The 26,376-nt window shown below is 44.8% G+C and overlaps 1 protein-coding gene across 8 annotated transcripts in view; it reads left to right on the top strand.

Annotated features, from left to right (window-relative positions):
* Window positions 1-26,376, top strand: part of TJP1 (tight junction protein 1) — a 299,612-nt gene that overhangs the window by 182,815 nt on the left and 90,421 nt on the right. For all 8 annotated transcript variants that reach the window (XM_075897730.1, XM_075897727.1, XM_075897726.1 and 5 more), the window contains one exon: window positions 10,378-10,434. In XM_075897730.1, coding sequence (XP_075753845.1) covers window positions 10,378-10,434 — 57 coding nt within the window. The remainder of the gene's footprint in view (window positions 1-10,377; window positions 10,435-26,376) is intronic.

Here is a 26,376-nt window from a genome sequence, read left to right as displayed (position 1 = left end):
AAAAAAGCAATCAGGCTCTTTTGGTCACCGCCAATATTCCTCTTTCCACAAGGAATAAGGTGGCTTCCAAAAGAAGGGTTTTTTTTCTGACATTTGGTCCAGTCTAGACAGGCCAAATGTTGGAAAAACCTCTTCCTTCAGAAGATTTTTTTTTTAAAGCAGTAGTATAAGGATTGGGGATAGCAAGTGATGGAGAGGAGGAGTATTGAGAGGGCGGGGCTTCAAGGAAGGGGAGGGGCTTCAAGGAAGGGGTGGGGCGGTAGATCTTGGCTTGGTCTGTCATTTAAAAAGTGATCTTGGGTATAAAAAGGTTGGAGACCACTGCTGTACTATTATGTCATCCCCACGGGTAGGGCCAGTAGCCAGTGCACTCCGGCCCTACTTCCGAGGAGCCCCCTGCCACTCTGCTCTGCTGACTCTTTATCAAAGGCAGCAGCACAGGGTGCCAGGTGGGAGCTAGTCTGTAAGGGAAGCCAGTTTAAAAAACCGCTCCCCTTGCTGCCTGGCTGCCTGTCACTTTAAACTGCTCCTAATACGCTTCAAATGCAGAGCCTTAGTGGGGGTAGGTTCTGGACCTAGTGCGAGCCAGGACTGAGCAGGGATGCTAGCCACCCTGCTAAAAAAAATATATTGGTGGGCAGGGGGATGCATGTAGTCTATAGCATTAACAGATGAACTTTTGCTTATCAATTCATTGGATAATAGAGTACACTATTATATCCCTAAATCAAGTTAGAACATGTTACTTGATGTATTTTAGGTAGGAGTGAGTGATGTAAATAGGCTCATCCCACTGAAAATTGACCAAAAGGCCCAGAGATTCAAATCTCCATTGGTGGTTGGAAGTATTTTTTTTTCCAGAATAAGAATGGTCTTTAAGCATCTCTTCCCTTGTCGGTGAAATATGTCAGATGGAATGGGTCACCTAAATGTCCTGAGACAACCTGCTTCAGTGAAGAAGCCTTCTTGCCATTCACCCCCTGTTGTTACCTGCCACCCCACATTGAAACCCATATGTGGTATCATCAAACAAATACAAGCCACACTCAGTGGGGAGCCCATCCTAAAAGAATCCTTTCCTGTATTCTAATCCCCACAGCATCCGCAAATGCTTATTGGATAGCTGACTAATCACTCTTTCTCCCCCTCCCCATCACAGCGATTCCCAACCTTTTCCAAATGGGGACCCATTTTGACAATTTAGGAAGGCTTGGTGACCCAAGGCAATTCAAAAATGGGGAGAGGAGGGCAGAGCCACCTGTGGAGACACTTGGTGACCCTTTTGAAATGTAGTGGCAACCCATATTTGGGTCCCAACCCATAGGTTGGGAAACCCTGCTCTGTCAGAAAGAGGCAGCGGGGGGGGGGGGGAAGATGGGGGTACTTCAAAGTGGCAGCATCGTGTGGAGCCTGGGGCCACGGGAGCTGGCGTCAGGCTCCTTCTGGTGTTATAAAGCATCAGCCCTGAATGGAGCCCGGGGTTAGATACGGAGTCCTCAGTTGACCCTGGGCTCCACATGGCACTTTTGCTTTTAAAGTATAGCAACAGTCCTAGGGCTGTTTCTACACTTCAAAAGCAGAGATGCCCTGTCAACTAGTGGAATAGTGGATGCAAAATGCATCGACTATTCGATTAGTCAATTTCCTGCAATTTAACATCCCTAGTTGCAACAAGTGGGACCGGTGGGTCAGTCCTGCTCCCTCCCTCCCATCAGTTGCTCTTACTAAGTCTATTTTATAGCAAAATGAGATGTAGTCATTCTAATAATATTTACCTATTACGTAAAATACCGACAATGCCCTTATTTGGGGTACATCCTGCTACTCGGGATGTTGCAAAACTATGTTCGTGGCTAACAGTGTTATGGCTGCATCTGTAAGTGCAAGGTTGATTGTATTGGGCTCTTGACATGGTCTCACCTACCATCCTTAATCTGCAATATTTTGCAAAACATTCCTGTCTCTCTCCGCTTCCCATCCCAAGTCTTGCCTGCGTGCTTATGCGCACCAGACTTGAGACAGGCCTGGGTTTTGCGTTTCAGAGATCTGCACTGTCGTCAAGGCAGACATCACCATTTACTGTCAAGGCAGGGCCGATCAGGCTTCCCTACAGTGGAGCCAGCACTTGTGGAGAGCCAGCACAAAAGCTGCTCCTCTGCAAGGCAGCAGTGCAGAGGTGGGCAGGTGGATCTGGTGCTTGTGGTGAGCTGGCTTTTAAGCTGGATCCCCAAGGGCACCCAATCTCACCGCTTCCTCCCCCTGCTGCTAGAGGCAGCATGGGGGGAGGGATGCATGTAGTCAACAGGATTGACCGATAAGCCCAAGCTTATTGGTTAATCGTGTGGTCGTCTTACACGTTCACATCCCTAAAGCTTAGTAGCATTGTACAGTTTATTTTAGTACCTGTGGTATTTCATTCTTGATAGTGTGCAATCTGGAGCAACGGTCAAGTGAATTGCAGCTACTGCTTAGGATAAGTGTATCATTGACAAAGAGTTTTGTCAATTTCAGCGGTTAAAGTGCTTATCCAGTGTCATTTATAGAAAGATGGGCCATGATGAGGTCATTCCTCGTCACCTTGAAAAAGCTTCTTTCTTTAATTTTGCTCAGAGATGGACACCATTGCTGCCAGGTAACTCGGGACTAGTCAGCTGTCAGTTATGCTAGCCCTGAGCTCAGGTTTTTTTCCTCGCTGCTGGGGAGGCTCATATCTTATCCCCTCACAGCAGCCCTTTAATCTGGCAGTGGGAATAGTCATTTTACGTCTCTTTACTCCAGCCCCTCCTGTCTTATGGGTGTTGAGTCTCAACCCAGTGAGTAAGAAGTAACTGAGGATACACTGAGAGGAATCACTGCCATTAGTAGATGGAAAAGGATTATAGGTAGAACTGTCCTGTGGCCCAGCGAGCCACTCAGGCACCCTGCCTATCTACTGTGGCCCCAGCCATGCCACTCTCAGAAGTGGCACACCTAGCTTTTCTTGGCAAGCATCTCTGTGTGCCAATTAAGGGCGGGGGGGGAGGGCATTGGGTCTCTGCACTGCCTCCACTCCCAGCACCATCCTCACAGCTTGCATTGGCTGGAAACTGGCCAATGAGAGCTGCGGGGAGTGGTGCTTGCAGGCATAGTCAGCATGTGGAGACCTTCTGCCCCCTTCTCCCTGAAGCTGCATGCAGAAACATGTTTGCTGGAAGCAGCCAGCTTCTTTGATGTGGTGGGGCATGATCGTCCAGTTGTGCTGCAGGCCAGAGCCTGAACCTGGCACCTCCTCCCGCATCCCAACCCTTACCCCAGGTCACAACCCGTCTGCACCCAAACTCCCTCCCAGACCTCACACCTCCTTTTTTTTATTCTTGCTACTGATTAGAATCCCCTCCTGCACCCAAACTCTGTCCCAGAATCCATACCCGCTCCATTAATATAATGGAAATGTGCAACCTGTTACCACTTAGCAAAATGTTTGGAATGGCTTCCCTGCAAACATTTTTGCCCACTCCTGCATAACTGTCCTTTTCACTAGCCTTTAACTCCGACAACAGAGCAGTGTTCCTTCTAATTTTTCTATCCAGCTGCAGAATTTTATGTGCCCCAAAGCATGTGCAGATGTGCATGCACCACCAATAGAAATACAATCCCAGCCGTTAGAGGCTGTGGGCACTCTGTTCATCTGGTGGTTGGCATTGGAATCTTTCTTCTGAGTGGCCACCCAAGCGCTCAACTTACAGGGAACACTGCTACCCTATTTCTCTCAGGCAGGGGTGGGCAAAAGGGCCTCTGAAGGTGGGATCTGGTCTTCCAAGTGGGTTGATCTGGCCTGTGGAGGCCCTGCCACTTAGCCCACCCCCAGACCAATTAAGGGCCAATTCTGGGCTGCTCCATAAGTGGCGGGGCCTCAAGCGGAAGGGGCGGGACCATGACACTTCCCAGCTTCCCCACCCACAGTCCATGATTGGTCGGGGGGCGGGAGGGAAGCACATGAAGTTTCTTCTGCCCAGCCAGGAATCACAGCGCTTAGAAGCACCATGTACTCCTGGCAGGGTGGGAGGAGACTTTGTGTGTTTCCCCTACCCTCAAGCCCTGATTGGCTTGGGTGCAGAACGGGGAGTGCACAAAGTCTCCTCCCACCATCAGAGGCATTGGTGCCTAGGGGGAACCTCTGAGGGGGGTGGGGAGGAGGGAGGGAGGCAGGCAAAAACTTCACGCGCTCCCCTAGACCAATAGTGGTCTGTGGGTGGGGAAGCGGGGAAGTATCGTGGCCCTGCCCCTTCTTTTTGAGGCCCTGCCACTTCTGGAGCGGCTCAGGACCACTTCAGAAATTTTTGAAGTGGCCCCAGCCAAAAAATTATTGCCCACCCCTGCTCTAAGGCCATGTCTAACCTTTACAGTACAGGTTGAACTTGTCTAGTCTGCTACTCTCTGGTCCAGCATCGTCTGTGATCTGGCATGATTTTAGTTGGTTGGATAGGCACTTATCATGAGTGTGGCCAAGTTTCCTGTCATCCCATAAAATTTGTTTACAGCCACCAGTCCTGGCTCTGAGTGTTGTTTTAGCTCTAATTTACCTCCAAATGTCTAAGAGCCTAGTAAGCAGTTGGTACGTGTTGGTAATGCTGCTGGACAATATTGGTTTCTCGTGGTTTGGCAAATTTGGCCGGTCTGGGCGCCTGGCAGGCAGGGAATGCTCTTACTGGGACACCAGAGGAACCCCCGCCTGTGGGGTACCCTGACCTGCTGCAGGCAGGATCTGATCCGTTGTCCTGGACAGTACAGCCACTACTTGTGGTGGGGCAGTCGTCTTGAGTTGCGGTGGCCCCAACCTCCCTGTTCACTCCCCTTTAAACATACTGGTTAACTGACTAACCAGTTATCCAATTCAAATGGTTTTTACATCCCTATTGTCCATTAGTGCTAGCAATACAATGGTTTGAGAAACAAAACAGTGTCTTTTACATCCCTGTTGTCCATTAGTGCTAGAAATACAATTGCTTGCGAAACAACACACACAATCACCTATAAAATGTCAGAGTTAAAGGACAACTTCCAGAAAAGATCTTCTGAAGTTATGTAAATGGTAGAACTTCAGGAAGACATTTGAGGGAGAAGGGAGAAGCGTACATATGCACTAATGATGGTGCAGACTCCCAGTATAGTCTTGCTGGAGCTACTTTCTTGGTTGAAGGCTTCTCATGTGTCAGAGAATGTATGTAGTGGGCACTCAATTGAATGCTTCCTGAAGTCTGTCTAAGAGCACCAAGAAATCATAATCATTTGGAAGATGACGGGAGAGGGTGAGCATCTTAGGCAAGTAACCCAGATACCTTGTCCAACATGTACTTAATAATTGTGAGCGAATGCTTCATTTAAGAGAATTCCTTGTTTAAAAAAACCTGTTCTCAGATTCAAGTAATGGGTCAGCAGATTATAAAAATTGTCAAATCAACATAGCAGAAGCCTACAACTTCCAGTATCAGAATTTCCAGGATAGTGGGTGTGCACATTATCCTATTTGGAACAGCAAAACTGGGCGCTGGAATTAATGTCTCACAATCCATGGACACATCAGAAATTGTCGTGTCTGTGTGTCTCTGGCTTGAATGGAACCCATTTGCCACATAATGTGGTAATGTTGGAGATATCTAGCAGCCTGGGTTGGCAGAACTATTATGAAGAAAAGATGATGGATAGATGATGGGATCAGTTGTAAGGCTGCACAAAACAATGTATAGTTAAGGTTGGGGTTATAGTTGTGTCTAAACTTATTCTTGATTTCTTAAAGCTGCTTTTGTTCAGCCCATCTTAATGCTCAATAAGGAAGTGTTAATGAAATTGCATGTAGTTTCTAGATGAGTTTTTAATGGAACAAAATATAGTGGGTGACTTTAGAAGCAGGTATGAACAGAAGGATAGCAGAAATTAAAGTAATACTTAATTTTGCATTTACCTATATGGTCCAGGAGAATACTATGTTGTTATCACACAATGAAGTAATCTAATTTTGTAGCACCTTAACTGACCTATAGTTACTTACCAACAAACATTACAGTTTGCTTGTAGTACAAGCAGGCCGTTGACTTGTGAGGCCCAAATAAATAATATATAGAGTATTCCAGTGGAGACTTGTTTTTAACTTTTAGGAAGATGATGAATAAAAATTAGGCAACTCAGTGACTGATTAAATGGTCTCATTTATTTTTCTGAACCTCTATTTTTCTTCTAAAATGAATGTTTTGTTCAGTGATGGATTCTGCGAGATGAACAAATTTACAGTTAATAAGGTACTTCTTAGAAGTGTTTTTTTTTTTTTAATTTAAGAACTAGGGCCCTGATCCTCCATTCATATCAGCTGAGATGCAATTGAGTCTGTTTAGAACTTGGAATTTTAAATGGTGCTTTAATGCCCCTTTATTTTGGCTACTAAAGGATATTGAACACAGAATTAAGTCTATTCTGGTTTTGTTGATAAACAAAATCTGTGCATTGAGGTTCCATGTTTTGAGGCTAGACTCGGTTGGATGTTTGGCTCAAGGAAAGTGTAATGCTGTGCTGCAGCTTTATCACTCAAATTACTGTATTCTGGACGCAATCTTCAAATTGTTTTCGTGCCACGGTCCCTGGATTTGTTTTTTAGACTTATGTTTTATACCTGTACATGAAAATCTCCTGGGAAATAAGCAAGACAAAGGTGGCTGCAGAATCAGTAACTTTATAGCTAAGAAGATTGGGTTTCACAGAGTACTTAGTAAGTAGGACAAAATAAGCGATGGGAGGACAGGCACTTGGATTAGAAATTAAGCAGTGTGCCCATAGATTAAATGGGCATAAGAAAAAATATTTAACGCATATTGCAGGAACTTGATATCATTACCACTGTAAGGCAGTGGAGTAAGATTCTTTGAATGCTTACAGAAAAATTCAGGGCTCAGTCATTTTATATTGTATCCAGATGAGGTTGCTGAGTTATAATAAAACAAACTGCATATGAGTTCAGAGAATTTAGTCTTTGGCTTTTGTTGATGATAGTGTTTCACTCGCTGCAAATATACTCTCCATAAGATGTTTGGGCTCAGCTAGGTTCCCCCAGCCATAGGCTGGAACAATCTTCAGTTTTGTGGATTTTTTTGGTTTGGCTTTGGTTTTTTGTGGGGGAGTTTTTTGTGGTGGCTTTTTTTTTAAATAATGGTTCCTATCTGAATTCTGCTGAGGGTTGTATCCACATCTCCAGAGCTGGAGAATTTGAAAGTAGCAGGATCCTCTGGCCCACATGGCTTCCCCCAAGGATAAAGGGGCAGAACAAACTTCACCCTCTGTTCGTTCTTCTTTGGTGTGGTCTGATTTGGAGCTGCTTCTTTTGCATCTGAGGCCCTTAAACAACGTGTTTTTAGAGTTGTACATAATTCTTTTTCTTTTTTTAGTAATAGTTTTAGAAATTAAGAGACTTTGGGATTGTTTCCTCCAGACCCTGCACCCAAGTCTTCAGCCCCAGGTAACAACCCTCTTATTCACCTACGCTCCCTTCTGCACTCAGCCATTAATATCATGAGAGTGCAGCCCTTGACCACTTACCAAATTCTTGCTGTGGCCGTCCTTCAGAAATTACTACCCACCCCTACTATAGTTAATGTGCATGTTGCACCATTTCCAGATGTATCCAGAGCAGCCATATGGCGTTAGGTAGATACCTTGGTTGCACGTTGTCTCTTTGTGCAAGACTCTGCAATGGAGGATTTATTCAGCATGACTGTCCTCCATTTCACTGTTCTATATTCTTCTTAGCATCCTCCTCTGAATTTGGTTAATCACCTGCAGTGGAATACATTAGGGACCATCACTTGAGGAGGTTATTTACTAGGGATGTTAGATAATATGCAATTGAATAGTCACGTAACCTCCTCAAATTTTAATGGTTACATGACTATTTGATAGTCCATGGAGACCCCAATCAAGAATTTGTTGCAGAAAACAGGTGACTTAATAGATCTGGTCAGTGGGCAGCACCATTGAAGGAATCTCAGCTGCTAGAAGAACCTCATGCACTGGCTTCTTGTTTGGGCCCTTCAGCTATTATTTAATCTGTTGTCATAATATCAGAATTCTTCATAAACATCTATTGAGTTTTGAAACTTCCTTGTGAGGTAAGGAGTTATTATTGTTACTTTGTCTAACAGGTACAGAGTAGGGATGTTATGTAGCATGTAATTGAATAGTCTTGTAACAACATCAAATTATAGCCATTACATGACTATTCGATAGCCTCTGTGGGTGTGGCCAAGAGCTAGTGTTTTCTCTGCCCCACTCCCAGAGAGCTCCCCGGCCACACTGCGCTGCTGCCACTGTATCCGAGGTAGTAGTGTGGGATGACAGCAGCCCCTGCTGCCTGGGGGTCCAAGCTGTTGCAGCAAACCAGCTTATAGTGCTTGGGCTTAATTTCAGTGTTGGGTTGGTTGATTTTGCCACTCAGTAAGATATCATTGCATTCTGATTGAATTATCTTATTCTTGAGCATACTTTTGTGTTGCAGTTCATTATTGTATCTTTACAAAAGTGTGTATATGATTTATCACTACACAGTTGAATTATCTGATGTTTGTAACATTGCAGATTGTACCCTGATGTGAAGCCTAATTTTGTATTACCATAAGGAATTACATACACCACTGAACAGTAGGAATCGGGGTGCCATTGTTCAGAAAGAATTTAAATGTATATGTTTAAAAAACCAGAAAACTACTTGATGGCTATAAAAAGTTATGTAACATCTTGAGTTGTGTATTCTACTTAGTACATTGAATTTCCACTTTATTCGGGACTTCTTAACTTTCCCTTGGTGTTGATTTCAATATTACAGCCCACAAAGCAGCATTCAACCAGAAACTTGACTTTCTAAGAGAAAGTGATAGACCACAATATAAATTAATGGGTTATTTTTCAACAAAATTGGATTAAGAAAGCTTAGTTTATTAGCACAAACAATTCTTTCAAAGCTACTGAAGAGTATTTGGGCTAACAAACATTTTTTTGCCAAGATTAAAGCTGGATGAGTAAGACTATCCAGAAATGAAAATAACATGAAATGTTTGCTGTAGAGTATTATTTGTTCAGCAAACAGATGGATTCTCTTTTTTATTGTCAAGGTGTCTTCCTTTTAGTATCTAAACAATCTCACTAATGCTATATTCGTGATGGTTTTCAGTGATTTTGTTTGAAAGTGATTTGTATGGTGTCTGCCTAGTTAAGACAAAGTATTCAATAAAAACGAGTTTAAGTTGTTTTGAGTGTGTTCACATTTTGATTCATTTTTATTAAGTAACTGTCTGTTTGGTTATGAAATGTACTAGACTGGACACTCTTTTTTAAAAATTAAGGAAATCCAGCAGCATGATAGGTGGAGGTTCAGTGCTGCTCTCATATATTGCCTACTGACTTATTCCTGCTCTTTCGCCAAAGAGCCCCTTGTTCCTAATGGCTCTATTTTTTTTTTCCTTCCCTGAATACCTGCTTCTTGTAGCACACGGTGTAGTCTTGAAAGTCTTTATTTTCAAGGCAAAAATTCAGGGTTTGTAGCAATATGAAACATTTACTCTAGCCATCTCTCTCCAGCTGTGGAGCTGGGGAAAGTCACTTCTTTTTCTCTGGCTCACACATCTTTACCTGTCCCAAATTCCACCCTCCTGCCTCTTCTGATCCCACTGTCTCTCCACCTACCCCTTATTTCCTCCGGGACCACCACCACCTCCCATTCATGTTTTCTCCAGGGTCCAGGTACCTAATTAGTGCAACCAGGCTTAAGTAGCTCCACTCATTAGGTGGGTGATCCTTCATTCCCAGGGGTCTTGGCTGGTGGTAAGGAGGAGAGTGGGAACTGTTGGCTGGGTGGGGAGCATTCTCCTCCCCATGTCCAGCAAACTTCCTGGTTCGTGACTGTCCAGAGGGTGCCAGACGAGGGATGATCAATCTGTATGTAGTGTTTAAAATTGGATGCAATTTCCTTCTGTATTTTTGACTTGGTTTTGAAAAGGGAAACTTCTACGCTAAAAGGGAAAGTGCAGTTAACATAAGACAAATTGCAGTTCCTAGATGCATCATAGTACTAACTTAGTACTTTGTATGGACACTGAAAATTGTCCTGCAACTAATATGAGGTGAATATAATAGGGAGCCCTTTTCCAGACTCTTTAATTAAAAACACAGGAAGTTCCATTGATCTGTTTCCTGACTTCTAAATGAAAAAAAACAAACTATGTTCTCTCAATTTTAGTACTCTTAGTGAGTAAGTGTGAATATGAATTTGTTGAGTTCCAATGGAGGTGTTGTGGAGCTCTTAGATTTTACTGTCAGTATACAAAATTTCTTACCTTATTTTTTTTTTTTTTAAATCAGAGTACAACAATGGAAGAAACAGCTATATGGGAACAACACACAGTGACTCTTCACAGGGTAAGTTGTTATAACAATTAATTCTGTGTGGATAATTCAGGATACTGGTAGCTTTTGAAAACAATAGAAGAGAGCCAGATGTCAGGAAGCAGAAGAAAAGGAAACTGGATTTGTCACATTCCTTTGTTTAAAATTAGATTTGTTAATTTTCTTCTTAAACAGTAGTTAGTGGTAGAACTTGAGAAGGTGACAATTTCTTTCCTGGTCACTTTTTAAGCCTGTCTAACTTTATTAGTTAACTTTTATGTGCATATCTCCACTCAAGTGAAAATGGTGCTGAAGTGTTTTTCATGCCTTGCAAAGCTAAGTGTTTTAGCTGTTTAACTTAACCATAAAAATGTGTTGTAAACATTTTTTTTTTAAACTCTTACAGGATAGTATATTTAAGTCTAATCAAAATAAAATTCTCGTATTTTGTTTGAGAATAGCTTCAAGATACTTGTACTTCTGAGACAAATACTTGGATTACTTTACACACTTTCTAGCCAATTCTGGTTAGTATTTGAGACCCAGGTCACCTGTTTGTGGTGACCTGTGATAGACTAGATCACTTTTATAAATTGTGTCACCGTCTGGAGTGGCTTCCAAATGAGAGTAAGTATATAAGGGCAGAGACTGTCAGAAAATGGGGCAAACCAACCAAATGTCTGTGAGCTAATGATATTAGAGGTGATAATTGGGGAAGCTGTCTTTGTAATGGGTAAGATAATTAATGTCTTTGTTTAGACCTAGGCGTAAAGTGTTGAATTTAAGCATGAATGACACGTTAGAGGATTCTTTTTCAAGTCTGGTATTAAAAGGTCTTTGTGGTCCAACCTGGTGATGTTCTATATTTTTCACTACACCAGTGACCAATGTGAATCCCTGGATCATTGTACCAATCTTGCCATGGAGTGAGTCATACACAGTTCCTTTAGGCTTTCCGGTCTGTCGTGCCACCCAGACAGTTATTATTAAAGGTTACTTTAGACAAAAATCATACATTTGATGCGCTCCCTTAAGAGTCCAGAGATCTGGGTTCTTTCCTTGAATCCATACTTAGAGCTTCTTTGGAAAACAAGTTGAGAGTCTCTATCTACATGGGCTTTTCCTTCGATGATGATGGAGGGGAAGGAAAGCATTTTGAGTTCTTGACCTCCAGTCATCACACAACGCGATCAGGATTTATCACTGAATTTGGTCTGCTGGTTGGATCATTAGTTTCCTTGTCTTGGATTTGGGTACTAGTGTGGGGGGGAGGAGTGCAAAATGACCCCGATCCATGCCTCCCATCACACACATTGACTGCTTGCTTTGAAATTAGCACGTCTCATTACATTCCACAGGGCTTCTTCCTCTATCATTGGGGTTATTTAGTTACAGGCTTATAAATAACGTAAATATTTGCTACTACGTAGTAATGGAGTACAGATAAGTGAAAACAATGTAATAACATCCCACTAGTTTTCATTACATTTAATCACCAAATACATTCCTGATGCATTTATTAGTCACATTGTGCATTAATATTGATCAAGTGAATTGGCCTGGGGCTCTGCTGTGAGCTGACACCTGGTTTGCCAGCATCACATAAATATTCAGAGGCTCTACGCTATGTAGGTGGATCTAGGGGGAAAAGTGCAAAAAGTGTGGGTTGTAGCAAAGTTATTTGCTGAAAGGTGGTTCAAGATTTTATGTGAATATCTATACACCTATGTTAATGAGAAATTAACATGTAGTTAACAAATTCACAAATACTTCTAAAACAATCTAATTCCATGTAATTTTCCATGTAATTGGTTTGACTTCAGTATCAGTCTTAATGCTCATTTTGATTATCATTCACAGTGAAATGCTGTGAAATTAAAAACAATTTGCTAATGCAGTATTTTATGTAATACCAGATTTGAGAGTGTGAATCTTTCAAGGAAAAAAATACTCTTTAATAAGCCATTTTCTAGCAGTAATATGATCAAATGCAGGTGTGGGCCCAGGGCCCTGGTTGGAAGGAGCAGGGCCAGGACACTGTGCTTTCCCCACTCACAGACCCTGATTGGTCTGGGGGTGGGGGAGTGCACACTCATTGTTGTGTCTCTCTCCCTCACCCCCCCCCGCCTCCGCCCTGGGGGAACCTCCACCTGTTCTGAAAAGCTGGTGGTTCCTTCCAGGTGCCCATGCCCCTGGTGGTGGGAAGAGACTTCGTGTGCTCCCCTTTAGGACCTAGGTCAATCAGGGCTTTGGGGAGGAGGAGCATGAGAAGTCTCTTGCTCCCTGCCCTCTGGCACCTGGTGCTTAGTCAGCCCTGCTGGTTGACTAAGCGCTGCACACTCCCTTGTCCCTAGGCCCTGATTGGCCTGTTGGCGGGCCGGATCTGGCCGATGGCGGCCCTTTTGCCCACTCTGATCTAATGGATTCCTGCCATCCTGTACTAATAAAGGGTTTATAATGTGCTGTGTCCTCCACATGTTGGTCTTGCCTCTGGAGAAAGTGTACATATAATCCTAATATGCATACTTCAGACACTTGCTTCAGTTCGCTTTGCAGCTGGCAACTAATTCTCTTCCAAAGCAGCATCATGTGGTCAAGAATAGACTTGAGAATAGACAAGAATAAACTTAAATTAAGCCATTCTCCCTAGCCGCAGCACTAGTAAAATGGCTTCGGCGTAATTATGTAGTTAATGGTGAGTTTCCATTAGCAAGTAGTGGCCCACAGAAAGGTTTACATTGAGCTAGGTGGTCCACAGGCCAAAAAGTTTGAGAACCACTGAAATAGAGGACCCCTGGCCTCTCCCCTGAGAGGCTGCCCCAGGCTCCCTGTTGTTCCACAAGAGCCCACAGAGATTGGCTCTGTTACGATGGTGGTGAAATCAGTGGGTGATGGACGGACTCTTTGAGTCTTCCTTATCCAAGCAGTTGAGATTTAAACAGGGTGTTAAGGTGCCATGTGAAAATACTTGGCACGTCCACAGAGAGGCAGGATGTATCATCTTTCTCTAGAGAGGGTTGTCATGACTTGTGTGTCTGGGTAAACAAGCCCTTTGTGAGCTCTGTGAAGAAGTAAGTTGTTGTGCCTTCCTGTTGCAAGGGATTTGTTCTTCTGTCTTTGGGTTGTATGTTGCCTAGACCCAGATGGAGTTACCTGTGACAGCACATTTCTGAGTTATCTGACACAAAATGAAACTCTTCCAGTGAGAGGAAGCACTGCTGTCAGAAGTTAATTCAGTCTCCCCGGTTTTATTGCCTTTATTAGACAGTATGGCTTTTACAGATTGGTCCCTTATTTTTGAAGGGTGACTAAATGTTAACTGGAACTTCTTGGGTATGTTAACAAATTATGTTGACACGAATCCTAGCTTAAAATTTAAATTGGATCAGGCCATTTGTAAGCAGGTTGGGAAGTGGTCTCACGCTGCAATTATTATTAGGTATTATTTACCTAATATAGGCATTGCCATCATGTTATTGACATATACATTTCTCAGTAGCTTTACATTTAAAATAGCCCAGCCCCGTTGAGCTCCATGGGAAATGCACCTGTCAAGCAGTGGTGATGAGGATTAGTGACATGGTCTTCTCCACCCTGTAATTGTCATGTTATTTCAGTATCGTCATTCTGGGTTGTGGAAACTAAGGATGCTTGATAGTTTTGCAGTAACGTCAGAAAATGCAATTGTAGTCCATCTCATTAGGGATATAAATTCCCATTAATAAGTTAAATGGTTAATGTTAGGTCACTGGGGCTGTCGCTGGCTCCCAGCACCCTTTGGAGCAGCCCCTGTCCGCAGCAGGCTAGACTCTCTACGAAGAGAGGCTGCTTTGGACACTGAGGCAATCCCTGCCTGTGGGGCCCTCAGGTCAATCACAGACAGGGACTGCTCTGGATGAGAGCAGCCCCTTTCTGCAGTGGGTCATCTGCGGGGCTGGAGCAGCCCCCTGCCTGCAGCAGCAGAGAAGTTGGTCCAGCCCCTTCAGATTACCAGTTAATTGGAACTGGCCAGCGTCATCTGTTAAGAGGACAAAGGAGCCTGTCCCATATAATTGTGGGTTAGTTCTGGATGACCCCCAGGCCCTGAGTCAAATGAAGCTGCATCTACATTGCGAAGTAATAGGTCTCAGATCCTGGCTCTCATCTTGAATTGAGGTTGGAACCCTAGCGCTGCAGTGTCATGGGACCCTAGGTTTGGGGCCTGGGTTAATGCAATTGCAGTATAGTTACATGGGAGAGGGTCCTATGGGGCCCAAACCTATCCCTATTGGTAGAAGATGGTGGGAGGAGTTTTTGGGGTGGGGCGGTGGCAGGGGTGGGGGGAGTCACATAATACCCTTCTGGTCATGACCATCTTGACCCAGGAAGTACTACTTCAGGGATGGGGCCTAAGGGTCAGGGAGTAGGGCTAATGGGGTCTGTGGATGAGGCTCCTGTGTCTCCACATTTTTGGTTCACAAAATATGGTCACTGTGTACATGGGGGACAAACAGGAAGTGAGTGGGGAGTGGGGGGAAGGAAAGGAAACTGGATTCATGCTTGCTGAAAACTAACCCCAATAAACATCCAATTGTTTGCATCTTCAGACTTCTGTTGTTGTTATCCATTCTTGTGAGAAGGATCAGGGAAGTGGGAGGCTGAAAGAATAAGCTCTCTAACAGAGCCCAGGTATGTTGAATGGTGCTGAAGTGTGCTATGTGGGGCATGTAGGGACTAGAGCTGTGGTTCTCAACTGGTGGTCCATGGTGACTTTTTCAGTGGTCCACAGGAACATTGTCCAACGTCACATGACGTGAGCAGGCACTACCGTTAGGCTGTTTTACTCCGTATTCACAAGCATGTGGTACGTCACCTAGGACGCATCCGTGTTGTGTTGCCAGTAACTTCCGTCTGAGGCTGTGAGCGTCAGTGTAGCTGCTGCCATCGTGCTGAGCAGTTGCTGAGTCATTCGTTCTGTGCTACATGTGCTGGAGGTGGTCCACAAAATTTTTTTGATTAGCTTGGTGGTCCATGGACTGAAACGAGTTGAGAACCACTAGACTAGAGGATCTATTTTAAATACTGCGTAAATTGGCTGGGAGAGTCTCTGTTATGGAACTTTTGCTATAGACTGTTTTGCAATACATTTTTGTAATAAACTGCACCCAAAGAAGAGCTGTAAGGAGGAGAGAACCACTGATGTCAAACTCGTGGGGATTCAGAGGTAGGGAAACTGCAGGTGCAGTTGTTCGGAAGCATGTAGTTGGATGTTGTTCCAGGAAGAGGTAGTCCTATGATATAGATAGGCCTATATATGTACATCTTAATCACTAGTTCAAACCTTGCTCAAGCTAGTAGTGACTGAAAGTTCATGACCATCTGATGTTGAGTGGTCCAACTTGAATAATATGCAGGACTCTCTTTGGACATCATATCACAGAATGAAAAATGGAATAGAGCACAAAAAATGAATTGACCTTTCAGGTCTTGAGATGAACATTCTGAGAGAAATCCAAAGTACATTAGCACAGCAGTGTGGTTAATTTACATTGCCGCTTTCATTGCTGTGGATATGTAAGACTTTCATAGAATCTAATATATAAAGGAGAATGTTTGTGCCCTAATAACTTGGACACTATAAGACCTACCCCAACCAAACTTTCCATAGGATAACCTTTCCTTCAGGAGAAGGTTTTAATGTACTGTGGGAGGGAAGAGATGAGAGACGGACACTTCTCCCCAGGGCTGCACGGAGCTTGGCAGTGCGGGGAGAAGCGGCTTCCTCACCATTGCTGGAAGCATATGGAGGCCCCTCTTCAATACTGCGATTGGCTCAGGGCCCAGCGGGCGGGTTGCTGCCAGGTCTCGCTCTAGGCGGAGGGGGTGGGGCTGGTGTTGCCGCTCAGCTGCCACTTTGAAAACAAGTTCAGAAGGAGGTGCATCAGGGACCTGCAAGTGAGCGGGGCGGGGAGGGAATGAATGGCGGGAGGCTGGACTGTTGGGAGTGAGGGGGGGGGAGGGCAGGTTGGGGGGGGGCTGTATTGTTGGGGGCCGGACTGTTGGGAGTGAGTGGGGGAGGGCAGGATTGTAGGGGGAAGAAGGAAGTGGGGCCGGACAATTCTGCAGGAAGTGAGTGAGAAATGAAGCCCATGGCGCTGGGAGGGGGGAGGAGGGGAGGGAAGAGTGTCTCCTTTGAGGGGTACTGGTCCAAGGGGCAGCATTGGATGATGCTGGGTAGGTGAGAAATTAATCTAAGGCGGCGGGGGCGAAATCTCAAATCTGGGCACTGGTCCTGGTTTTGATACTGGATGATCCTGAGGGGGAGAAGGGGTGACTGATGCAGTCCATGGGAGGGGCAGCTGGTCAAGGGGGTGGTGCTGAAGGAAGGACTATAGAGGTGCCAGCAGGCTCAGGAAGTTGACTCAGTATCATCAAAAGACATGGGAGAAGAGATTGAGGTGTCACCTTGAAATCTTTCTGATTCAGTAGGGCCAGCCCCATTGATTGAGGCATCCCTACACTCAGCTCTTGGATGAGAATTTGCAGACCCAGCATGCCTATCCCCTATTTCCCTACCAAAAAACCATTAGCTTCTACAGGGATAATTAGCAAAAATATCATCTGATAGGAAGCAAAACGTTGCACCATTGAAGAGGGGCCTCCATATGCTTCCAGGAATGATGGAGAAACAAGCCATGGTGATTTGGGGGCTCTCCCTTCCACTGTGCTTTTAATGGCTCCAAGACTCATGACATGGGAAGAAAACAGAGACATAGTTTCTATTAGTTATAGAAATGTAGCCGTGTTAGTCTGATGTAGCTGAAACAAAAAACAGGACTATGTAGCACTTTAAAGACTAACAAGATGGTTTATTAGATGATGAGCTTTCGTGGGCCAGACTCACTTCCTCAGATCAAACAGTGGAAGAAAATTGTCACAACCATATATACCAAAGGATACAATCAAAAAAATGAACATATATGAAAAGGACAAATCAAATTTCAGAACAGAAGAGGGATGGGGAGGGGGGAGGTAAATGTCTGTGAGCTAATGATATTAGAGGTGATAACTGGGGAAGCTATCTTTGTAATGGGTAAGGTAATTAGAGTCTTTGTTCAAACCTAAGCGTAAAGTGTCGAATTTGAGCATGAATGACAGTTCAGAGGATTCTCTTTCAAGAGTATTCTTGAAAGGTTTTTGAAGCAGGATGCAGATAATTAAGTCGTTGAGACAATGTCCTTTCTGGTTGAAATGTCAAGAAACTGTTTTTTCTTTGTGATCCTGTCTAATATCTGTTTTGTGGGCATTGATCTTTGGCGAACAATAATCCTAGGCAATTTATTTCAGTGTTTAACCACCCTGACAGGAACTTTTTCCTAATGTCCAACCTAAACCTCCCTTGCTTCAGTTTAAGCCCATTGCTTCTTGTTCTATCTTCAGAGGCCAGGAAGAACAAGTTTTCTCCCTCCTCCATGTGATACCTGACAACCGCTATCATGTCCCCCTCTCAATCTTCTCATTTCCAAACTAAACAAGCCCAATTCTTTCAATCTTCCTTCATAGGTCATGTTCGCTAGACTTTTGATCATTCTTGTTGCTCTTCTCTGGACCTTCTCCAATTTCTCCATCTTTCTTGAAATGTAGCACCCAGAACTGCACACAATACTCCAACTGAGGCCTAATCAGAGCAGAGTAGAGCGGAAGAATGACTTCTCATGTCTTGCTCACAACACACCTGTTAATTCATCCTAGAATCATGTTGGCTTTTTTTTGCAATAGCATCACACTGTTGACTGATATTTAGCTTGTGGTCCTCTATAACCCCTAGATCCCTTTCTGCCGTACTCCTTCCTAGACAATCGCTTCCCATTCTGTATGTGTGAAACTGATTGTTCCTTCTTAAGTGGAGCACTTCACATTTGTTCCATGTTCTCAGTCTTTAAGCTTTGATTATGTTGTTCTTTCAAAAAATTAAAATATTCCAGGAAGTTGAACATGATAAGTTCTTGGAATTTGGGTTCAAACATTGGTAAGGTTATGAATGAATTAGATCCACATTTAAACAAACCCATAGTGAGCTTCCTTCAGTTTTGTTGAAAGCAAAATAGGGGCACTGTCAATAGCTACGAACAGTAAAGGAAATACTGAGTAACATACAGGAAGGCACTCATGTAGGGCAGGATGCTGCTGTTATGTGCCTCTGAATTTAGACTTCACTGTAAACTACAGTGCAGGAATGAAGTACAGGTGCTGCCTGTTGTAAATGTTGTATTTAGGAAGGAGCTGCTGCCTTTTGGAAATGGTTATATTGTGGAATTTTGCACAGTAGTGTTTTGTTTCAACAAGATTTTAATTTATAGAGGAAGGGCAATATTTTCTATCTCATACAAATATACAGATTTAACCTCTTCAGTCCAGCACACTCTGGTCTGGCATGGATTTAGTTAGCTGGATGTCCACTTTTCATGGGTGTGGCTAAATTTTCTGCGATCCTGTAAAGTTTGTTTATAGCCACCAATCCTGGCTCTTTGTGTTATATGCAGTTATTTAGCTCTAATTTATCCCCTAATGTCTTCTAAGACCTCAGTAAACAGTGCAGGTGTTGGTAATGATGCTAGACAATAGTGACTTTCTGTGGTTCTACAAATGCTGTGGTTCAGCATCTGTCAGGTCCCCGGATTACTGGACTACAGAGATTCAACCTGAAATTGATAATCTTCATGCTTGATGTCTAAGTTCCATTTTAGTATGTTCCTGTTTTTTACACAATGTTAAAGACTGTTGGACACTTCCCATTTTCCAGAATGACATGCTCCAATACCCGAAGTTCTGTCCTGTGTGCTTACTGTTCAACCCGCTAAAAGTTTTACTTGCATCCACATGTTGAATACTTGGTGGTCTTGTACTCCTGCTGTAAACCCCACGGTTTAAATCTGGAAGCACACATTTAAATCTGGAAGCTAGTACTAAAAACCAAACACAACCCCCTCCAGTTGTTAATGTAGATCTTTTGGTTTTGTTGAAAAATATTAAACTGGTCACTATTTGGAATGGAGATGTGGAGGAAGAGGTAGCTTTTAGAAAGGGTGGTTGTTTGTGGCTGTGGTTGTTCACATTAAAACTTCAACATCAGCAGCTCACAAGCTATCAAATAGATGAGGGGGCTACAACACAATCTTACAATATGGGGATATCCAAGGCCAATTTCTGATGTCAGCCATCAATCTTCAAATGAATCAATCACTTAAGGGAAAAATACCACCCCAGGAGTTGTGAGGATATGGCTGCATGACCTCCTTAGTAGCTCCATGAGTCCAGACTTCATAGAGCTGCTGCAGATTCCATCCATACTCTCAGATGTTGGCTTCAAGATGTAAAATTCCCTTCGTAGTAGTAAGGAATTAAAGGAGCCCCTGTGGAATTGGCTCATCCTGCAGCAGCTGAGAGCGTTCAGCTAGTAATGAATTACTCACATGCAGCACAGAGGGAGATACTGCAGAGGTGGGTCAAACTGAAGACACCCACTTTCCATACTAGATTGGCTGCTTATTGTATTTCTCCAAAAATATTTTGATTTTGTCCATATGCTTTATTGTGAAATGAAGCCAAGTAAGGCAGTGGAACTGACTGATTTTCACAGTGTGATTTTTAGCGTTATTTATTTTCTTAATTCCATGTGGAACTTTGATAGTGGAATTTGGTTTGGATACTTAGTAGTGACAATGTCTTATTGATCTTATTGAGCAGAAGGTGTGGCAGGGGAGATAGAAGGCCCCTGATGGCTGGTGGGGGCAGGAGTGAGGGACTGCTGGGGGAGGGGAGACATAAGTCTCCATTGGATGGGACCCCCCCTGCCATGGCCCCTCCTCAATCCCCCCTTCCTCCTCCTCCCAAAAAAAGACCCAGGCAACACTGGGTAGATCTTCAAGTTACAAAATAAGCATGAGAGAAACTTCACACACATTTTATAGAATGTACCTTATGTACACTTATTCATTTGTAGTTTAGATTTAATGTTGATGATCTTAATAATGTGTATTGTAAACATAAGTATTTAGTAATAAGATCCATTCAAGCATCAACTCTAATATGCAACATTTTTAGAGGCCTGGGGAAAGCACCTGTACTTTCAGATGTAAAGTGTGTGATTCAGTGAATGTTCAGATTTTTTCCAGTGACCGAATTTCATTCATAGTGCTTTAAGGCTCACATTTGTGCCCTGTTTGTAATTGACATTATTGCAGGAGAATTGCAGTGATAAAGTCAGTGCTGTAAAAGTAGCCGTCTGCATTCATGAAACATTTTTTTTTTACGTACAGTAGTACGTTTTATCAGGAGGTGACGAGGTCTTTTGAATTTTCAGACTGCAAATATGGAATTCCTATCCTATCTCCTTTGTGTTACTTTGAAATCTTACCTGCTCTGTTTTCCTACCTTTTTTTTTTCCTTTTTTCTTTTACTTTTTAATAGGAGGTATACGTGATTGGTTGCAGTGGTTTAGTATACAGGACCCAAGTGGATTGGGACCCAAGTGGATCTCTCTGGAGCGGTATTGACTTAACTATGATTCCCCACAGACATATGAGTTTTACAAAGATTCAGTTGTAGGGTCAGGGTCTTGATTTGTACAACAATTAAATTATGTGCCATGTAACTGGTCTCTTATTATTTAATCATGACTGCACAGCCAGTGTTTCAAGTGTAATTCATGTCTAAGAAATGACAATTGTGGGGTTCTGCATTAGTCCCTCTGACTTCCACATGAAATTTGCTCAGTTTACAAATGTTTTTATTTCTGGCTGCCACCACTGCAAACTCAGCTGGGTTATTTCTGGCACAGGCATCGGCAACGGTAAATGTTCTCTAATGGGATTTGTTTAATGATTTAGTTGCTGACATGCAAAATAGGGTAAAATTCCTCTTACTCTCTCTGAGCTGTTCAGGCTGTGACAGTGTGTGGTTACAGAAGACACTGCGGGGCGCCCCCGCCCCTCAGAGTGCCTCCCTGAAGGCTGACAAAGCTACTGCTACTCGCCTTACTGCTTTCTGGGACTTCCTGCTGCTTGGTCCTGCTGGGCCTAACTCCCTGGTCTCCCCCAGCCAAGGCACCAGGCTGAGATCACTGCCCCCCAGAGAAGCAGTGCAGACACTGAATCTCTTCAGGTTCAAGGAAAAGGTACTGACCATTTCTGGGATAGCACTACCCAAATGGGATCAGAACCCCAAATGAATTCTATAGGTGAGCCCCCTTCAACAATGAAAGGAGGAATGTACACACCAATTGCTCCCCCAGGTAGTAATTATTTATACTGGGCTTGATAGAAAACACAAGTGATTGTATTAAGTACAAGCAGTAGGATTTAAGTGGTAATAAGTGAGAATAGGCAGAGCAAAGTAGATTATAAATTCAGAATTACAGAAAAAGGTTAGCTAATGGCTGTTCCTCACCCTAGGGTCTTTGGTTCCTTCCCTCTGGTGTGCCAGCCAAAGACAAAAGCCTGCTAGTTTCCTATTGTTTTTTAAAGATTCCCACTTTTCATGGGAAGTTACCTGGCCAGTTGTAATGGACTTTCCCAGACCAACCACTGCTAAGATTTAGAGGACAAAAACAATCTCCTTTGTAAACTGTAAATCTCCTGTTTATAGTTGGCCATGTAAACATTGAAGGTAACACTCTTGATGGCTTTCATTTGCACATTAAAACCGTAAATCATTCCATACACAATATCTCTAACTTTACACACAAGAATGATACATACACTGAAATAAGATACACAGTCCAGCTGATTAAGACATTAAGATCGATAGGTTACATGAAGCAATTTGTCTAAAGCATCTCTGAATCATGCACATTTGTGTCCATAAGTTCCTTTCATAAAGGGACTGACTGTCACATAGGATTTGTTTTTTTTTTTCATGATTTACCGAGTAGTAAGTCAGGCAGCAGAGTGAATTTAAGGAAGAAGATACCATTTTTACACAATTGCTTTTCAGAGCAGAACTATGCTTTAAAAAGTCAGAATGTTTTAGTAGTAAACACTAAATGGGAATACTAATTCAACACCACTGTCTGCTGCTGAGGAATTGTGGAAACCCTTCCCCGTATCAGGCAGAGGAGGGAATTGAACCTTGATCTCCCACATCCTGCATGAGTGCCCTAAAAAATGGGCTGAAAGTTGTAAAGTAGGCGGGCACCATAGGCTGTTCTTTGAATCTCGTCCTTCATTTCCTTTATTTGCATGTGAAAATGTGCTTTTATTTGACCAGAAGTGAATTTTTGTCAACTTTCCAATTTGATGAATTTTTGATGAACATTTTGTTTTACCCAAACTAATTTTTAAGGTCACCTTCCTCCTCCCCCCCCGAACTGTCTGGAAACTGAAAACAAATTAGATATTCTCCCAACTCTGATAAACATCCACTTTTTTCTGATTATTCTGTATCAATTCAAAAATTGTATAATAGGCTTTTGATTGTCTTGCCACTCTTATGCAGTGAGGAATATATAGTGTCTGCATGTGGAGCTCAAATATAAATCAAATAGTTCAAAGCAATTTTTAAAAAGATTTTGTTATATAGCCTACAAGATGAACATGTTCTGTTTTCCATATATTGCTATAGATTTGTACTGATCTTGTCTGAGAGAGAACAAATGCTATTTTTAATCCAATCTAATTGACAAGAATGCTTGAAGTTTGGGGTGAAGTTCCACTGCTGCAGTCATTACAATACTCGTTGAGCAGGGGTTGACAATTTTTGATGGGGGGGACCACTCGAAGATTTTGGAAAGCGGTCTATGGCCGCTGCACTCTTCCAAGATATTAATGGAGGAGATGCTGGGTCTGGGATGGATGTTGGGTGCAGAAGGGAGCTTGGGATAAAGGATTAAGATGCTGGAGGGAGTATGAGATCTGTGAGGGATTCTGGGTGAAGGAGGCAATTGTGACTTGGGACTGGAGTGCAGGGGTTTGGGATGTGACCTAGGGCAGGAGAGGGGTAAGACCTGGGATGGGGGATTGGGGTGCAGGTTCTGGAAGGGGGGGGGTATTGGTTCAGGAGTGGGGGAGCAGAGGGTTTGGGTTATGTGAGGTGGGGGGAAGAGGGTTGGGGAAGGGAGGGTCTCAAGTGCCAGAGGCAGACTCTGGCTGGGAGACTTACATGGGTGACTCCCAGCGAGCAGCCTGGCTCTTTTCTGAGGCATGGTCCCTGCCTGTCCCTGCCCTCACACAGGCTGCGGGCATCATGTGTTTGTGTGAATAACTAGGCACCTGAGGAGAAGGGGTAGGGGGTGTGCTTTGTGTGTTGCCTGTTCAAACAGGCAGCTCCCGTTGGCCAGAAACTGGCCAATGGGATTTTGCTGGGAGTGAGGGCAGCTTGATAGCCTACACCTTAGAGGGACTCTGTCTGCTCCACCTCCTCACGGTACTGAGAGTGGCTGGCTGGGGGGCCATGTGTTTTTTCTGAGTGCTGTGAGGTGGGGGGGTGGGGAGAAAGAGGCTTCACATGGTGCCCCTCCCCCGGGCTCTCAGGGCTCAGAGAAGAACATAGCCCCTGTAGGGAAGGCTATGCCTTGGGGACATGCTGGTTTGCTGGCTGGGAGCTGCCTAGGTAAGTAACCCCAGCCTTCTGTCCCTCCAGCATCTCTACCCATGTAACTCAAACTCTCTTCACCCCCGCTCCTGCACCCATATCCCCCTCAGACCCTGCACTCCAGTCCATTGCTCTGTCACAGCCCTGCCCAGACTTGCGCATGCACACACCTCCTCCAGGTCAGAATCCTCTCCTAGACCTTATAGTCTCCCCTGCTCCTCAAACTCTTGCCCCAGTTCACAAACCCCTTCACCCACACTTCCTCCTGCCCACCCCTATTGTACATAATCCTATTATATATAGTTGTCTTAGTTGCCCGTATCGTTGTTTTAGTATTAGGTATAGTTTTCAGTAGACCCAGACAGTATATGCCCCAATCACCAGGCTTCAGATCCTGTGAAGCATGCAAACATTCCATCCTGGATCTGCGAGATCTCAATAGATAACTAAGAAAGCTCAAATACCGCATGCTCTTCCTACTCCCTATTATTCCTTCCCTGGATCCTAGAAACGTATGCTGCCCTCGACCTGAAGGATGTATAGTTCCATGTGGTGATCTTTTCAGGTCGAAGATGCTTCCAATGTTTTACAGTGGGTCCTGCCTACTACCAGCGTGTGGTCCTCCTGACCACCCTGGTGATGGCACCCAGGGTGGTTACCAAGTGCATTGTGGTGGTAGCTGCCTATGTCAGGCACTGGTGTATCCAGATATACACATACCTCAATGACTGGTTGGTCAAAGGCAGCACAAGTCTAGTAGGATGTCAGGATCTTGCAAGCCATGTGCTGCTCCTTAGGACTCCTGATCAACAATGAAAAGTCCACATTAGCTCTTGTTCAGAGTGGTTTTCAGCTCTAGTTAGGGGTGTTCCTGCCATTGGACAGATTTCAAACCCTGTCAGATCTTATAATGGAAATTCCCATTCCCATTCCCTGCATCTTCTGGGTCATGTGGCATCATGCTGGTATGTGGTCCGCCAGGCCAGGCTCCGCATGCGACCATAGCAGCAATAGCTAGCATTGGTTTATTCCTAGTCCAGAGAACACCTGGATAAGATCGCCATTCCCCCCAGGTGTACTTGCCTCACTGGAAAAGTCCTGGAGGGAGTTCCGTTTTTCAAGCCCCTCCTTCTATAGAGCTGGTATTGGATGCCTTGGATTTCAGCTGAGGTATGCACGTTAGGGATTTCAGAACCCAGGGGTGGTGGCTTCCAGAGGAAGTGATGTCGCACACAATGTGGTCTGACTAGAATGCAATGTCTTCTGGCCTCACTTGTTGAGCAAAATGCTAAGGGCTCTCACGGTGAACATGGCTTTGATGTTTTACATCTGTGGCCACCAACCCATCGATCGCGAGGCCTCGACCAGTTGATTGCGAGGCGTTCGGGCAACGTCATCCTCCATTTCCCCCCCACCCCCGAGAAGCCCCACTACTTACCTCTAGTGTAGTGCCAGCTTCCCGTGGGGTGGACGGAAGTCCTCTCTGAAGTCCGCGTCACTTCCAGGGGTTCCGGAAGTATGCAGGCTGCTCCCCCTCCCACAGCTCTATTGCGTGCTGGGGGAGGGTGCGTTGGCCCTAGAGGAGGAGTGCGGAGGCTTCCCTGCGCCGCCGGCGCCGAAGGGGTGAGTTGGGTGCAGGGGTTTCCCTGCACCGCGGGAGCGGGGGTCGCCCCGGGGTTTGGCCACGCTGCGGGAGGGAAGTGAGTTGGCCGTGCCGTGCCGTGGGAGGGGGGTTTGACCCCAGGGCAGGCGCCCGCGGGGGTTGTCCATGCTGCAGGAGGGGGTTGGCTGTGCTGCGCCGTGGGAGGGGGGTTTGGCCCCGGGGCAGGTGCCCGTGGGGGTTGGCTGCGCTGTGGGAGGGAGGGGCGGGGCCGCACCCCACTGCCAAAGGGGGGTTTGGCCCCGCTGCGGGAGGGGTGGGGGTTGCCCCTGGTGCAGGCTCCCGCAGGAGTTTGGCCCCACTGTGGAATGGGAGGGGGTTGCCCCCGAGGCAGGCTCCTGTGGGGGTTTGGCCCCGCCGCAGGAGGCGGGGGTTAGCCCCGGGGCAGGTGTGCTCAGGGTTTCCCTGCACCGCGGGGGGCCCGGAGGAGGCATGTGCTGGCTTCCCGCCGGGGGGAGGGAGGGAGAGAGAATCCTGGGAGGAGGCAGATGCAGGTGACTCTGCTGCCACCCAGCTCCCAGACTCGGCTCCCAGACTCTACTCCCCTGTCACCAGCTACAGAACTCAGTCCCCATTCCCCAAACTCTGTCCCCAGCTACAGAACTCTGTCCCCATTCTTGTCCCCACTGGCACCCTGTCGCGGCTCCCAGACTCCACTCCCCTGCCCCCAGCCACAGAAGTCTGTCCCCACAAAATGTATAATTATAAATGCTTCATTTTAGATTTAAATAGCATGAATAAACAAC

The sequence above is a fragment of the Pelodiscus sinensis genome, chromosome 14, assembly GCF_049634645.1.
Source record: "Pelodiscus sinensis isolate JC-2024 chromosome 14, ASM4963464v1, whole genome shotgun sequence".
Taxonomy (NCBI): domain Eukaryota; kingdom Metazoa; phylum Chordata; order Testudines; family Trionychidae; genus Pelodiscus; species Pelodiscus sinensis.
This window is presented reverse-complemented; position numbering and strand designations above follow the sequence as displayed.